The sequence below is a fragment of the Paramisgurnus dabryanus genome, chromosome 22, assembly GCF_030506205.2.
Source record: "Paramisgurnus dabryanus chromosome 22, PD_genome_1.1, whole genome shotgun sequence".
In the NCBI taxonomy this organism is placed as follows: Eukaryota; Metazoa; Chordata; class Actinopteri; order Cypriniformes; family Cobitidae; genus Paramisgurnus; species Paramisgurnus dabryanus.
Window position 1 is genome coordinate 17147550 of NC_133358.1, and position 15386 is coordinate 17162935.

General features: G+C 35.4%; 1 protein-coding gene across 1 annotated transcript in view; it reads right to left on the minus strand.

Annotated features, from left to right (window-relative positions):
- jph1a (junctophilin 1a) overlaps window positions 1-15386 on the minus strand; it is a 38389-nt gene that overhangs the window by 5639 nt on the left and 17364 nt on the right. Inside the window, exon 3 of the mRNA XM_065294984.1 lies at window positions 8624-8742. Coding sequence (XP_065151056.1) covers window positions 8624-8742 — 119 coding nt within the window. The remainder of the gene's footprint in view (window positions 1-8623; window positions 8743-15386) is intronic.

Here is a 15386-nt window from a genome sequence, read left to right on the forward strand (position 1 = left end):
ATTGTGTAAAATTAAAAAAGTTCCAACAAAAGTTCTCAAAAATCGTCCAGTGTGTCTCAGGCATAACAGAGAAGCACTGATCTATTTATTTGACCAGCTAACTGGTAGTTCTTTAAGTAAAAATGCATTATTTTAACATAAAAGATAATACACAGGTATACGTATTGAGATTTACTTTGGTGACATGAAATGTCATGTTACAAGCCTTTGTTTGTAGACTGTTATTATCTAACCAACACCAAGAACTGATAATCATGGTGTTCCACATAATACTCTGAGATTGCTTTTATTTCCCTTTAATCCTCAAGAATGACTCTGATAGTGAAAGACGGCTACAACAGTAAAACTGTAGAATAAACAATACAATAAAGTGATGTTCAATAATACAAATGTCTCACTATATATTACTATAAAATCAACAAAACTTCACAAAATATTTTTAAATCTACCTTTTTGTAATTTTATATACTGTACAGTTTAAACATTTCTGTGTTTTATACACAGATGCTGTTTAAGATAATTCAGCACTATTGGGGGTGGATGGGGTGGACTGTCTGTTGAAATCCTTTAGAGCGTTACACCATTGCTGACCTTAAATTAGAGCGAGTGTCAATATGTGGGACATTAATCTGATAGTAGAGGGAACAGAAATCTTTCATCTTAAGGTTGTACTGGAGTTATGCAATAACATCTGCTGCTGGTTTGCTGTCATGACTGTAAATATCACTTTCTTAGTCAGCAGCTTTGTATTTTTTTTTTTTGATACAAATATAAAATACATCAATATCTAATCATAAAAAAATGAGATTAATTTACTTACACAAATTTGTTTAAGATATTACGACTTTATCCAGGAAAAACTTGTGTATTTTTGCTACCCAAGTGGCAAATGTTTTATTTTTTATATATTTTTACAGCATAAAAATTTGTAACCTTTATGATTAAGGGAACATTGAAATGGAGTATGAAAAGCATAATTCAATATATGAACAGTTTGGTTCCAAAACGCAATAAACGCCATTTAAAAAATAATGTTACCACCAAAATCAGTATTGTATCAGGTCAGTATTAAAAAGTAAATTCTTAATTTTACGCAAAACCGATATTCACTGTGTTATTCTGTCATCTCTTCTCCCTTTTTTCCAAAACGTGATAACCGCCACTCCACAGAATGCAATAAATCCGCTCAACAAATCACAGCGCAACATTACACACAATGTAAACAACAATGGGGGCGAGTTGAATACACATGAAATCCTAGTTTTCCTCATCCACAAATAGTACTACGTGATCAACAAATAAACAAAAACAAAATAATACTTATGTTGGCATTGACAAAAATGTGGTGGTTTTCTGTAGCGGAGAAAAAACGTAAGCCACTCGGGCGAAAAAAAATGCCGGCTGTTGCTTGTTCTCACACGATGGCATGACGCTTCTGTCATGCTAACACATTGACCCCAGGGAATCTTATGAAAAACTTTCCATTATTTTACGCAAAGTCAACAAAAATCGAGCAGGACCAAACATTTTACAGCTGAACGCTGTCAAAAAAGTTCAGCGACCACGTCCCAAGGATGACCGCAGCAATGACAGTGTTCTTAATATGACAAAGTATTTTGATTAATGCCATTAATGTTTATTTTTTTAATCAGTGTATTACACTAGTCAACTAAATGAATATAACATGGCAAAGATGAATGCACATTTATATATTGATTCAATAGATTTATAGCATTTTGAAAAAAAACTTGTCTTGGATTTATTGCATTTTGCGAAAAAAAAAGTTTTTATAATAAATATTTGAAAATAAAATTATGGATTTGAATTTTTTATGTTTTTTATAACCTAAAGATGCTATGTGAAAGAACCAAACTCTTCATTTATTCTCTAAAAATATGTCTTGAAATCCTAAGTAACTTCTCTGTAAAAAAGATTTGTTGGTTTAACTTAAAAAAGTAAGTTACCTGGTTGGATTAAAAGTTTGAGTTAATTCAACTTAAAATAATAGTTAACTTAAAATGTGTGTAAAATGTCAACTAATAATTTTAAGTAGGGCTGTCGAAAGATTAATTGTGATTAATCGCATACAGAATAAAGCTTGTTTTTGCATAACATATGTGTGTAACACTGTGTGTAATTATTTTGTAAGTATTTACGAAACATTTATATGCACTGTAAAAAAATCTTTGCTGCCTTAAATTTTTTTGTTGAATCAACTCAGTTGTCATTTTAACTTACTATTATTTATCTTGACTAGAGATGAGTTGTTATAACTTATAAAATATAGTTAAAAGAAGTCAACTTCATTTTATAAGTTATTAAGTTGACATGACTTGTAAATATGAGTTAATTCAACTAAGAATTTTTTACATTGTGTATATTTAATATTTTATTTTAATATATTTTAGATTATATATATATATATATATATATATATATATATATATATATATATATATAAAAATACACAGTAAAAATACACAATCAAATATTTTTTTAAATTTATACATGTATGTGTGTATTTATATAAACATAATAATTACACAAACTACACACAAACATATTATGCAAACACCAACTTTAATTTTGCATGTGATTAATCGTGATTAATCTTTTACCTTCAAGTTGAATTAACTCTTTATTTTAAAGTTTTAAATCTTTAAGGCAACTTACTATTTTAAGTTGAACCAAAATAAATGATATTCCTTAAAAAACAGATAAAAACTTGATAGAGAAAACGATTTGCACATGTGTAAAGCCATGTAAATCTACACGACTACTAATTAAATAACAAGATCCTGTACCCTACTTGTTGCCTTAAAAGAACACATGATGATGCTTCAAAATGTATAATGAGAACTGCCATGTTGTCATGTCAAATTTAACTCCATAAATGAGTGGTGGCAATAGAATCACGTACGTGGGTTCAAAATCGGCACACAGCATTTGACAAAGATCCAGAAACATCTCTTATGACACAAGAAGGATTATGAAATCTTTTCACCCACAGTTAAGAGACACAACTCAATTACCCCCGACAAGATGCTTTGTCCTAAAGCGGTACACATGTAACAGATTAAATTCATAGATGCTGTTAAGTAATGTAAACAACCAAATTGGGATTTTGGGCATCGTTCATGTTTCATTTGTTAAAAGATATTAACATGCCCTATAACCAAGCTATCTCTCTTGATAGATCATATGAAACAGAGGCTTTAATAAACCCCATCATAAAGTCATAGCAATGGACTCTTGTGTGTGTTTAAGACATGACAAAACAGTATGTTTAATCATAAGTGACATCTTAAGGAGTAATATATTACAAGCTATTTATAATTGATCTGTGTGTTTTATCTGTTACTGTACCTGCCCATAAAGTCTACAATGAAATCCAAACCATATTTACTTTCTAAATACATGTTCCTGGTCTCATTGTGACTAATACATCAGTGCACGTTATTTCAAAGAATAATTTTTTTGCCTCTGTAATCCTTTCAGCTGATCTCATGTCACCAATCGTATTTTTCATCGTTCCCCCTTCAACCACCTGGCACCATTCTACTGAGTTGTGTTTATGAGTGCCACCTTACATCCTTCCAAATTCAAACCAACTTTCTCAAGTGCTGCCAAACTTAATCATGAAGACAGAGAGAGAGAGAGAGAGAGAGAGAAAGAGAAAGTGAGACTGTTGGGGATTTGAGGGTTATGGGGTCATGGTAGCACCTGCCCTCTGTGCACCTTGCATTGAGGAAATGTGTGGTGATGGAGTAATTTAGAGGAAGGTTGGCCAAGGAGGTGTAGTCAGGGTTCAAGCGTCTGACTAAAGGAATGGACAGCTGCGGTCAGAGCCGCTCTTGATCATTCCATCTATCCCTCCCTTAGCTCCCCGTAAAGGACACGCTCGCTCCAAATATAAAGCAATTAACGTCACACTATAAACCGCATCGGGTGGGTCATTTCAGATGGGGCCTGAAGACAAGCACGGCGACAGTGCAGCGTGTTTTCCTGATGTGTTACAAAGGCATACTTAACCTCTGCTCTAACCTGCCAGAAGCTAGAAGTGTCGATTACGAGTGCTAGTGGGGTTCTGGGTGTGATTCTCGAAAGCCAGCGGGAGAACCAGACAAAGCCAGAACATATTAGAAAGCAACCTTGTTTAAATTACGCTTGAGATTGGAGTAGTTTTGCATCCACTAGGTTTTGAATTGTTGTGAAACACATGATATTTATACCTCTGTGATCGCACAACTATGCTACTGCCAGCCAGCTACTGCTAAGCTATATTGTTTGGCAGATGAACCGCTTTAAATTACTGTAATGTAATGTATTAAATTGTGTACGCACCAATCCAGAAAAGTCCTTGGACATTAAGAACAAAAAAATCCAGATCAACATTTACGTTTACAACATAACAGATGTTATCAGTATGAGAAAAGGGCTATGAACCTGAACCCATTTACATCTAGACTGATATGTCTGGAGTCTTTCAATGTATTTTTAGATCTTCTGTGGTCTGCAGTTACTTTATATATTTGTACATCTTGATCACTAACAGGTTGCTTAATATAACACACAAGAAGCCATCTGTCAATGGACAGTCTTGCATTACAACTTCTTACAAAACCAGGAAACAGGAATTATGTAGTGTTTAAACACCATCTGGTGTTAGATTTCACAAACTAGGGATGCACCCAAAGGAAAATTATTGACCGAAGCAGAATATCGGACAAATTTTTTTCCCCCTTATTATTTTGCCAATTTAGGTTGCCGAATATTCGGTGCGTTAAGAGTGCTTTCTCGATCTAAAAAGTATGACCACATAAGTCCAATTCTGGCATCTTTACACTGGCTACCAGTTAAATATCACATACAATTTAAAATATTACTAATCATACAAAGCCTTAAATGGCCTAGCACCCTCGTATATTAAAGAATTACTATCAGAATACAATCCACCACGTAAACTGCGATCACAAAATTCTGGCCACTTAATTATCCCTAGAATATCAAAAGTGTCTAAAGGTGGTAGATCCTTTTCATGCTTGGCCCCTAAGCTCTGGAATGATTTACCAAATACTGTTCGAGTATCAGACACAGTCGATCAATTTAAATCTAAACTTAAGACATTCTTCTTTAACAAAGCATTCACATAAAATGTCCAGTAAATGTACTTATCCCACAATAGTCAGTTTGTCTAGAACAAGCATTCACATAAAATCTCCAGTAAATGTACTTATCCCGCAATAGTTAGTTTGTCTAGAACAAAGCACTCACATACCTCATATGGGTAATATACTTATGCCGCAATAGGTAGCCTGTCTGGAACCGAGCGGATTTCAAACCACAATACTGTATGACACTTGCATTACATGCGAACGGCCCCTACGCTAATAGAATTCTGTTTTTCTCCCCCTGTCTCGTCCTCGACCCCGAGGACAATGAGACAAACAGACCCAGTTCCTGCTGCTGTGAAGGTCATCACACCACTGATCTACTGGCTATCCTTCAATGTGATGCCCAGCCGATGCACGACCAATGACCACTGGCTGAACCAGTTTAATCGGCTTACCCGCTTCCTATCCCTACTGTGTTTATAAATATATATTAATCTCTCCCAAGGGTTTTTGTCCTTCTAGGAGTTTTTCCCACTGGGTTTTCTCCTAGGGTTTTTTTCATCCCCATGAGAGTCAGCCAACTTTGGCTTAATTTAGCACTTTACTGTATAAGTTACATTATTACTACGCTCGCTTGTACCGTTTATCCTTAGCCGCTATATTCTAATTCTTATATTATCTATTGATTTTCTGTGTTTTCCCCTACATCTACTCATGTAAAGCTGCTTTGAAACAATTAACAATTGTAAAAAACGCTATATAAATAAAATTGAATTGAATTGAAAATGAATAATAGTTAAATGTCAAGTCATGAAGAGAATAAGATATAAATAAATGGTATTAACAAAAAGCGTAAAGCAAGATATCAACATATCATAGGAAAAGATCTGAGTAATGCAGTTGAAAGACAGTGAAGTACACAGTAGACTCGTTTCCATTACTCATTTCAATATCAAATTGAAAATGCGCCAATGGAAACGTGTTAATAGCTATGTTTCATTTAGCATGAAAATCTCTTAATTCTCTTTAAAAAAAAAAATTACACTCGCTTCAGGTGGTTTTTGTTTTGTGCGAAAAAGAGTTCATTCGAATAATTGGACATGGAAACGCATATGCCAAATAAATTCTGACTTAGTAAACATTAAACCCACATGACTAATCGGCTGCTTCATCTGATGAATTTTACAAGACCTGGAAGGTTTTACGAAGCAACTGCAAAAGTTTTAAACAATGTTGTGGGCGAAAAATGCAGCTGTCCAGATACGGTTTTAAGGGAGAAACACAAAATTCAAGTTTACTGACGAAATGCACATGATCCTCTGCCTCGGCTATCAGTACAACTCTGATATCTGTCATTAACGGTTTAGGTTCTTTCTTTGTTTTGTTTACTGCTGGTTACTAGGTTACCAATACCACTGTTACCTGCTCGAAGAACTGGATTGAAACTAGGGGTGTAACAGTTCTCGGTAAAAAATCGAATCGTCCCGCTATCCTCCCACGGTTCGGCATGCACGTGCACTGCGGTCCATCGTGTTTGATTTGACAACGCATTTCTAATATAGTTTGGTATCTGCATAAAACCGCTAATGTATGGTTCTGAATAAGCTCAGCGTGTGTTTACGTGACAGTACCTGTCCAATCAACTCGTCAGGGTTTCCCGCAGCATATTTCAGTTAAGGCGGCCCGCCTAAACTTGGAAACCCTACCGCCTTAACTAGGTCGTCCAAAAAATAAAAATTTAAAAAAATCGCTGCACAAAAGGCAGTCAAGTGCATCTCGGAGAATAGCGCGTACGCGCATCACACCGTCACTGTCTGGAGGATAACTAGCCAGTTGATAAAACATCTCGGAGAATAGCGCAGACGCGCTTCACACCGCGAGCGTGCACGCGCAACACACGGCCGAAATTAGATAAGACGTGGTCCGTCATGTCTGGAGGATAGCCAGTTAATAAAACGCGTGTCCGTGAGAACTGTAAGTGGACTTATGTTTTGGGGTTATTTAAGCCTGTTATTGTATTAGTCTATAGTTCTTGCAAATTTAAAGTAAATTAGCTGGTGATTTTGTTGTTTGAGCAACCTAGGTTTCAAGCTAGGTTTCACGTGCCTGTTGATTCGATATAATTGTTCAGCGCTCTTGCTCACGTTATTTATGTGCATTATTTACATGCTACAGTTATACTCCTTTAAGATAATGTAATTAATAGTGGGAAAAAATCAGTTTTTACCATTTTTGCCCCATCTGTCATCGTTCGCCAGACGTTCTACAACATCTGCTTTAGTTTTTGTTTATTAACCCTTTAGTTTCACTTCATCACGCAGCCATTCCCGTTAAAGGTATCTGTTGAAAACATTTAATTCATTACAAATCTAGTATGTGTTCATTTTCTGTCATAATTAAGTTTTTTTTGAGTGTTGTAAATAAAACTATTTTAATTTTCATCATGACGCATACGCCCCCCCTTGATTGCCACGCCCCCTGCCCACTTGCCCAACCCTACCACCTTAACTAACATATTTTCTGCGGGAAACCCTGAACTCCCATACCTGTACATCACAAAAAAAGTTTTTATGCTTACGCCACGTGGTGGTTTCTCAAGGAATTTGAAAAACGAAAATATAAGGCTTGTTCGACTTCATGCAGCTTGTTTTAGTCGCATAACAGTTGTTAATGGAAACCCTGTAATAATTTCACAATATTTTTTATTGACATAACAGAAAATAATAGTTTTGCACAAATCTTTAATGAAAACCAGGCTAGTGATGATGAAATTTCCCTGAAACCGCTTCTTTAAATTAAGATTATATATCTCCCTGTGCTGGTGCATGCAAAGATCTTACAGGTACCTTTTTAAAAACAAAATTTGCTTGTCTAATCCCCCTTCCCTTCCCCCTTTCTCTCTCTATTCTAGAATGTGAAATCCAGTTATAGATCTGCAGAAGGCTATGTACCAGAGCCTTGTATGTTTGACCTTTCTCCCTTGACCTCTCTCTGTTCAGCTGGAAGGAGTTTGTGCTGGTTTGGGTTGGCCCAAAACGTTCTGGGACCCTTTCCATATGAGCTGACCAGTACAAAAGAGCTGTAACTTCTTATCTAAAAGCACTTACTGATAACCGTTGTTCTTGTATGCACGACACACTTGACAAGTCTAACATTTCTTATCCAGATATGTACATTCTCTATTTGAAATGGCACTCGTACGATCTTTGGCAGCTGTCTGAAATACTTTTAAAGAGAACTAGATATACTACTAAGAAACTGTTGATGACTAAATGACAGGCAATTCTTATCATATGTGTGTTCTTTAATAATGGTATGTAATATACATCTCATACATTTATGTTGGCCTTAGATGTATTATTTTTAGAAAATAAAATAAATGGAGATCATTTCAATCTGCAAATGATTTTGTTATCAAAATAAGTTATACTTGAGCACGCAAGGGTCTTGGAGAAATCACTATGTTTTTAAGTCACAGCTGTAAGCACAATAAAATATGATACTCATACCTGGTTGATAGAAACCTGGAGATAATTCTCGAGCAACGGCTCTGGCCAGGTCCGATTCTTGACATGCTGCAAGTGCGGCTTGGTCTGCTGATTCACTCTTTGTTCTGGCGTGGGTCGTCCTGCACACACATGCCAACACATAGTATAGAAAGTTAATGGCATTTATATGATTCTGAAACATCAATACAATGTTACATAGACAGTGGCCTCAAATAATATGGAGACATTTATATTTTTGATGCCTAAAATTTATGAATTTCATACAAATTAGCAAACCGAATAACTTCTAAGCAGTGATTTAAGACACTGACTCAGAAATAACTTCAAAGCTTTTAACCAACTGGTCCCGTGGTCATTTTTAGGGAAGGTATGAGGTCAGTTGACCTCAGGTTAACACAAGTGTAAAGCACAGGTGTAGTTCATCACATTAATCTATTTAAAAAAAAATTGTTTTGAAATTTTGCATATACTGCAAAGACATTTATATTATAGTGAAGGCTATACTACGGTGGCCCTGAAGTGCAAAAAATACTAAAAACAACAACAAATTTAAAAACACCACAACAAATTAAAAAACACTGCAACAAATTAAAAAACAACAACAAATAAAAAAACACTACAGCAAATTAAAAACCACTACAGCAAATTAAAAAACACAACAACAAAATAAAAAACAAATACAAAATAAAAAACACAACAGCAAGTTAAAAAAAACACTACAGCAAATTAAAAAACACTACAACAAAATAAAAACAACTACAAAATAAAAAACACTACAACAAATTAAAAAACACAACTTGTTTGCACTTCAGGGCCACCGTACTATACAGTATGTACACAATACACATAAAGACTATCATATATTTATATACATGTCATTATAGTTTTATATCTCATATAGTCTCATAATATAAATATGAGATTAGGAGCATCAAAGTTTTATTTTATTAATCAATTTTGATCTTTACATGAAAATCACAAAGTATGACTTTTGCTGGGTTTTCACAAATAGACTAGGTCACAAATATTTATGTATGTGTGTCCATTTTGTTGAATTGGGTGCTTTGTTGAATGGTCTTTGAAATGAGGATGCATTAACTTAATGCAGGACATGGCCCTGCCTTTAGCTGTGCATCTCTCTCTATACAGAGAGGGCTGTGTGCATGTGTGTGTACATATGTATGTGTGTACAGTGAAGGAATCCACTGCCTGTATAGCACTAAAGAAGAGAGCTGACCCGCCTGTTTTGTCAAATCTAAATCCTGCTTTTACAAATAGATGAGGGACAAAGCGTTTAATCCGGTCAGAGAGTAAAGACCACATGAACACTTTCTCACTCAGCAGACAACATGCATAAGCAGTTTGTTTGATCCTACATTACTTTCTCTTATTACAGCTTACGCAAGTCAACTAAGAGCCATTTATAGATTTGTAAACATAACGGTGATATAAAAATTGCTTTGTTGGTTCGAGCCCCTAGCAGAAACCAAAGCTTGTTTATATGTGTGTATTGTAGCTTAGATATTTTGTCTGGGAATAATCTGATGAGAGAAAAATCTGATGAGTTTATATTATTATCTGTGACCTTCTGATGAACACTAAAGAAGATACTTTGATTAATGATGGAGTTAACAGTACTCAATGACTTCCATAGTAGGAAAACAAATACTATGGAAGTAAATGGGGTACCATTAACTGTGTGGTTACCACCATTTAGGTTACCATTATGTTCAACAGAATAAAAAAACTCATACAGGTTTAAAACAAAATAACAGTGAGTAAATGAAAATGTTCATTTTTGAGTGAACTATCCTTTTAAATAGAAATGTAATATATTTAATATGACCAAATAAGAAATAAACAACTTTCAAGATGAAAGTATTCATTTGCTCTCTATTAGGGGGTCATTTACACCACAACGTTTTCAAGCAAAACCGAAAAAAGGTTTTATGCGTTTTGGTTGTTCATTTACATGAAAACAGCGTTTTGGGATGCAAACTTTGAAGGGCTTCAAAGAAAACAATGCGTTGTATGTCGTCTCCGTGTAAACTATGAAAACGCAAATCTGTGATAACGGTGACGTCATGTGCATGTGTTCATATAGTCCAGGCATGTAGAGCAAAAAGAAAACAACAATGGTTGCCTACAGGACTGTGTACAGTAGCAAGAAAAAGTATGTGAACTAGGGATGCTAAACAATTAATCGCGATTAATCGTTAGCAGAATAAAAGTTTTTGTTTATATCATATATATGTGTGAACTGTGTATAATAAATTTGTATAAATAAATGTACACACATGCATGTATATGTTTTAGAAACGTTTACATGTGTATATACATTTGTATATTTATGTATAATTTATATTATCTATAAATATAAATACTTAATATATAAAAAAGAAATTCTTAAAATTATACATGAATGTGTTCATATTTATATATATACATATTTATTATACACAGTTTACACATATATGTGATGTAAACAAAAACTTTTATTCTGCTAACGATTAATCGCGATTAATTGTTTAGCATCCCTAATGTGAACCTTTTTGTAACTTCATGGTTTTCTTAATAAATTTGTCATAAAATGTGATCGGATCTTCATCTTAGTCAAGGTTATTGACAAACATAATGGGTCGTAAAATAATGACAAAAGGAGGATTTTGTTTGTCAGAAGCCATTCTGTTGTGGACTTGCTCTGGTGTTTTGGGTCGTTGTCCTGTTGCATCACCCACCTTCTACACAGTTTTAGCTGACGTAGAGAAATTCTCACATTATCCTGAAGAATTGTCTGATACACTTGGGAATTCATCTTCCCCTCAATAATTGCAAGCTGGCCAGACCATGATGCAGCAAAGCAGGCCCAAATCATGATGCTTCCTCCACCATACTTTACAGTTGGGATGATGTTTTCATGATGATATGCCATGCACTTTTTTTACACTAGGTGTAGCGCTGTGTGTTTTATCCAAATAGTTCTAATAATCTTAGTTTTATCAGTCCAAAAATTTTCCCAATACCGCTGTGGAGTATTAAAGTGCTCTTTTGCAAACTTCAGGCATGCAACAATGTTCTTTTTAATAAGCAGTGGCTTCCTTCGTGGTGTCCCATCATGTATACCCGGTTTGTTCAGTGTTTTACGTATTGTAGACTCATGAACAAGATGTTAGCAAGTTACAATGATGCCTTCAAATCTTTGGCTGTCATTTGGGATTGTTTCTTTACCTCAGTGATTAGTCTTCATTGTGCTCTTGTTGTCATTTTGACTTGGCGGCCACTTCTTGGTAGAGTAGAAACATTCCCAAAGCATCTCCATTTGTAGATTGTGTATTTCTAAAGTCTTTGCATTAACTTTGTAACCCTTTCCAGCTTCATGTTAAAACCGGACTCCAATTAGCTTTTGTAAGTTCATTAACTCAAGGGTTCACATACTTTTTCCACAAGCACTATGAGGTTTTATTTGTTCTCAATAAAGAAATTAAAGATCTAAGATCGACAGATCTAAACAAAAGCCTAAATTGTTTGTATTAGTTTTTACAAATGTACATGTACTGTATGTGCACAAGCATGCAGTGTTTCCTTACAAAGTTTTTAGTCGTCTGCGCTGATCCGTTTAAATGTGATCATTTCGACATTGTTGTCATGTGTACATGAATTCTTTTTAAAAATGTGTTAATTTCGTTTTTTTATTATTTCCTGTAATTATAAACACACAAAATCATCATGAAGTTACTAACACGTTTTGGAATCATGATGGGCTACCTCGAACGGATTTAAGGAAGCACGCATTATGCTAAAACACAAGCTTATAGACGGAAATCAAGAGGTGACCTGCTTCTCAAATCCCTAAATAACACCCGACACACTGTTTTTATCTCCTCACATATGACCAGATTGGGCTTGTGCAGCACATGCATTAGGCAGGGATTTTTTACTTTTCAAGGCTATTGCAATAAGTATTACATAACCCAGCATCAAACGCACAAAATAAATGCTCGGATTAACTCAAATTCTGGATGAACTGCAAGCAAAATGAGTAAGGAGGAGCAAGGCAAAACAGGGTGTCTAAAGAAATCTTGACTCTACTGTATGGTGTACAATATCCAATATAGCACCACTGTATTACAGAACTGTTCTCTCGTGATAGATTGAAGTTTTATTGCTTCTTTAAAAACTTCTTTGACAAAGACTGTTTTAAGCAAGATGCTTTGGGATAGTCTGGTCGCTAGATCAAAAATAGCTAAGCATTGGGGGACAAAGTGGTGCATTCTGCCGAGCCTCAAATTCTGACACACATGTGCATTTATTTCTGATGGTCACATAATAACCACCATTGTCTTGTCATCATGTAGACACTGTGAAGTATGTGAGGGAAGTCATGAAATGTCAAACGCTTCCAGACGATCAATTTAGGGTTTTAGGGGTTATGGGTATGGGTCTTACATAGAGTCTCCAAAAGCCTGAGACCACCAATATATTTTAACTTTGTATGTGTACATATTTGAATTCAATTTATATTGTCAGCATTAAAGGTTTTTAAAATCTAGAACTGCCTGATTATTTTTAAATATATTATTTTGGCCCCGCTGTACATATACATGACCTTTTGAGATGTTGTAGGTAAATCACCTAGCAGTAAATCAAGTGTAGATACAGAAACATGAACAATTAAGTATTCTTATTCTCCACTTCTTCGAAATGCTTCAGTTTATGTGTGTACCTACTACCGGACCTCTGGGTATTTGAAACCATGGTATGCATCTCTGCACCCCTCTAATTTTATGGTGCACTTGAATTTCATCCCCTCCACTCGACCTCTTTTCAGGCCACGGCCGGCACAAACGACTGCCTATCTGCCCTCAGGATTGGTTGGTCCCCTCAGGCCATTGGCCTATTTTGATAGGAGCCGACATCTATTACTGATCTGAGACCAGCTCTGTACGTTTCTTTATATAGTGGTTAAGATGAAGGTTCTGAAACCACAAACTGCTTCCTGAAAAAAATCCTGAAAAACAGTTACACTATTTTGCTGTGGAATGATGTTGGCAGTTCTCTCGCTCTCTCAACCTTTTTCCTCCCACATATTCTGTTTAACAGAAGATACTTAAATTTCATTCATCAGACCAAAATCTGCCTCGAAAGATGCTATGACAGAGATAACTACACAATAGAAAAATAAAAAAAAATGGTCCCAAGCTGCCACTGGGGCAGAAGCCTTTAAAACGGTCTTAATATACCATATGTGCAGATAGGTATATATTTGGTATTAATACATATATGTACCTTTGAGGTACTAATATGCACTCTTTGGTAACAATGTACCTCCTTTTTGTAAGAATACCACCCCAATGATAGCTGGGGATTATTTCTTCTGACAGTGTAGAAGATAGGATATAAATCAAACTCTAATTCTCAATCATAAATCATTACAAAAACCTCAGTATTGTATTGGAGAGTCCATTTGCATGACACAACTACTAAAACTACTAAGTGATTTTAAATCACTTACTTTGACTAACAAATCTTTTTAGGGTATTACAAAAGATGATGAAGCATTGGAAAGATAGAAAGGAACATATACAAAATGTATTAAAGAGCACCTAATGTCCGATTTACGATTTTACATTTGCTTTGGTTTGTTAGTGTGTATTAGAACATTTTAACAATATGCAAAAGGTACAAACCCCAATGTAAACGATAACGCAAGCTATCATCTTCAACGTAAATCTCTTTTCTTGGACTACAACAAACACACGGATTGTAGGCAACAGTTTCCTTTCTGGTATTGGTGATGTAGTAAAGATCGAAATTATCATAATTCCTCCTGAATGGACTTACAATCTGTAAGTTAATGTAAGTACATTTAGACTGATAGTAACTTTAAATTAGGGATGTAAACAATTAATCGATCTTCGATTATTTGTCGATAAGAATTAAATCAATAAAACTTAACGAAGTCGAAAAAGCAAGCATGTGTGTGCGGCGCCTGAGCAAAGCACCTACACAGCTGGTGAAAAAATTAAACAAGCGCAAAGAAGTTAAACTAGCCATCTTCCCAAAGATGTTCGATGCCAAAGACACACCTGGGCTTTTTAACCTCATTCGAGATGAGGCTGGCTGCTAACGCAACGAAATGGCATTCGCAGTGGATCTGCGAGGGTCCGATGCCGTAAATGCAAACACAGAATACTGAAAGCAAAGAACCTCTTCAGGGAAGCCTGCAAGATTAGCATAGCAACGCTGCTATACACAGGAAAGGAGACCAGAAGCCATTTTTTATAAACAGATTAAAATGTCAAACTTAAATTCTGGCAAGAAACTGTTCAATGTAAACTGTAACTGACTGTCGTTACACTCTGAACGGCCGCAACATATATCATTGATCATCATTATTGACAGGCTGAGGCGTTACATGCTAAACATTTTTGCGGGTTTTCTAATGGAAGGTTGAAATCTTCATAATATAAGCATCTTTGCTGAAAGTAAGTCGCAGGTCTAAAGCCAGTAGCGCCTCACTGCAGAACGCGACATCCAGGGGGCGGGGTTGGATTTAGATCCAGGGGCGGAGCTGGATCCCGATCCAGAGATCCCATTGGTCGGCAGTTTTACCACAAGACACGTCATACACGTGTTGCTGCGTTACCATTTCCGCATTAAAGCGTAACTAAATTAAGTTATTATTTTGACATAAAAACTAACTTTACTTATGACTACAATTAAAGTAGTGCCTTTAGGGTGAAATGTAAGTTTTTTGCTATAA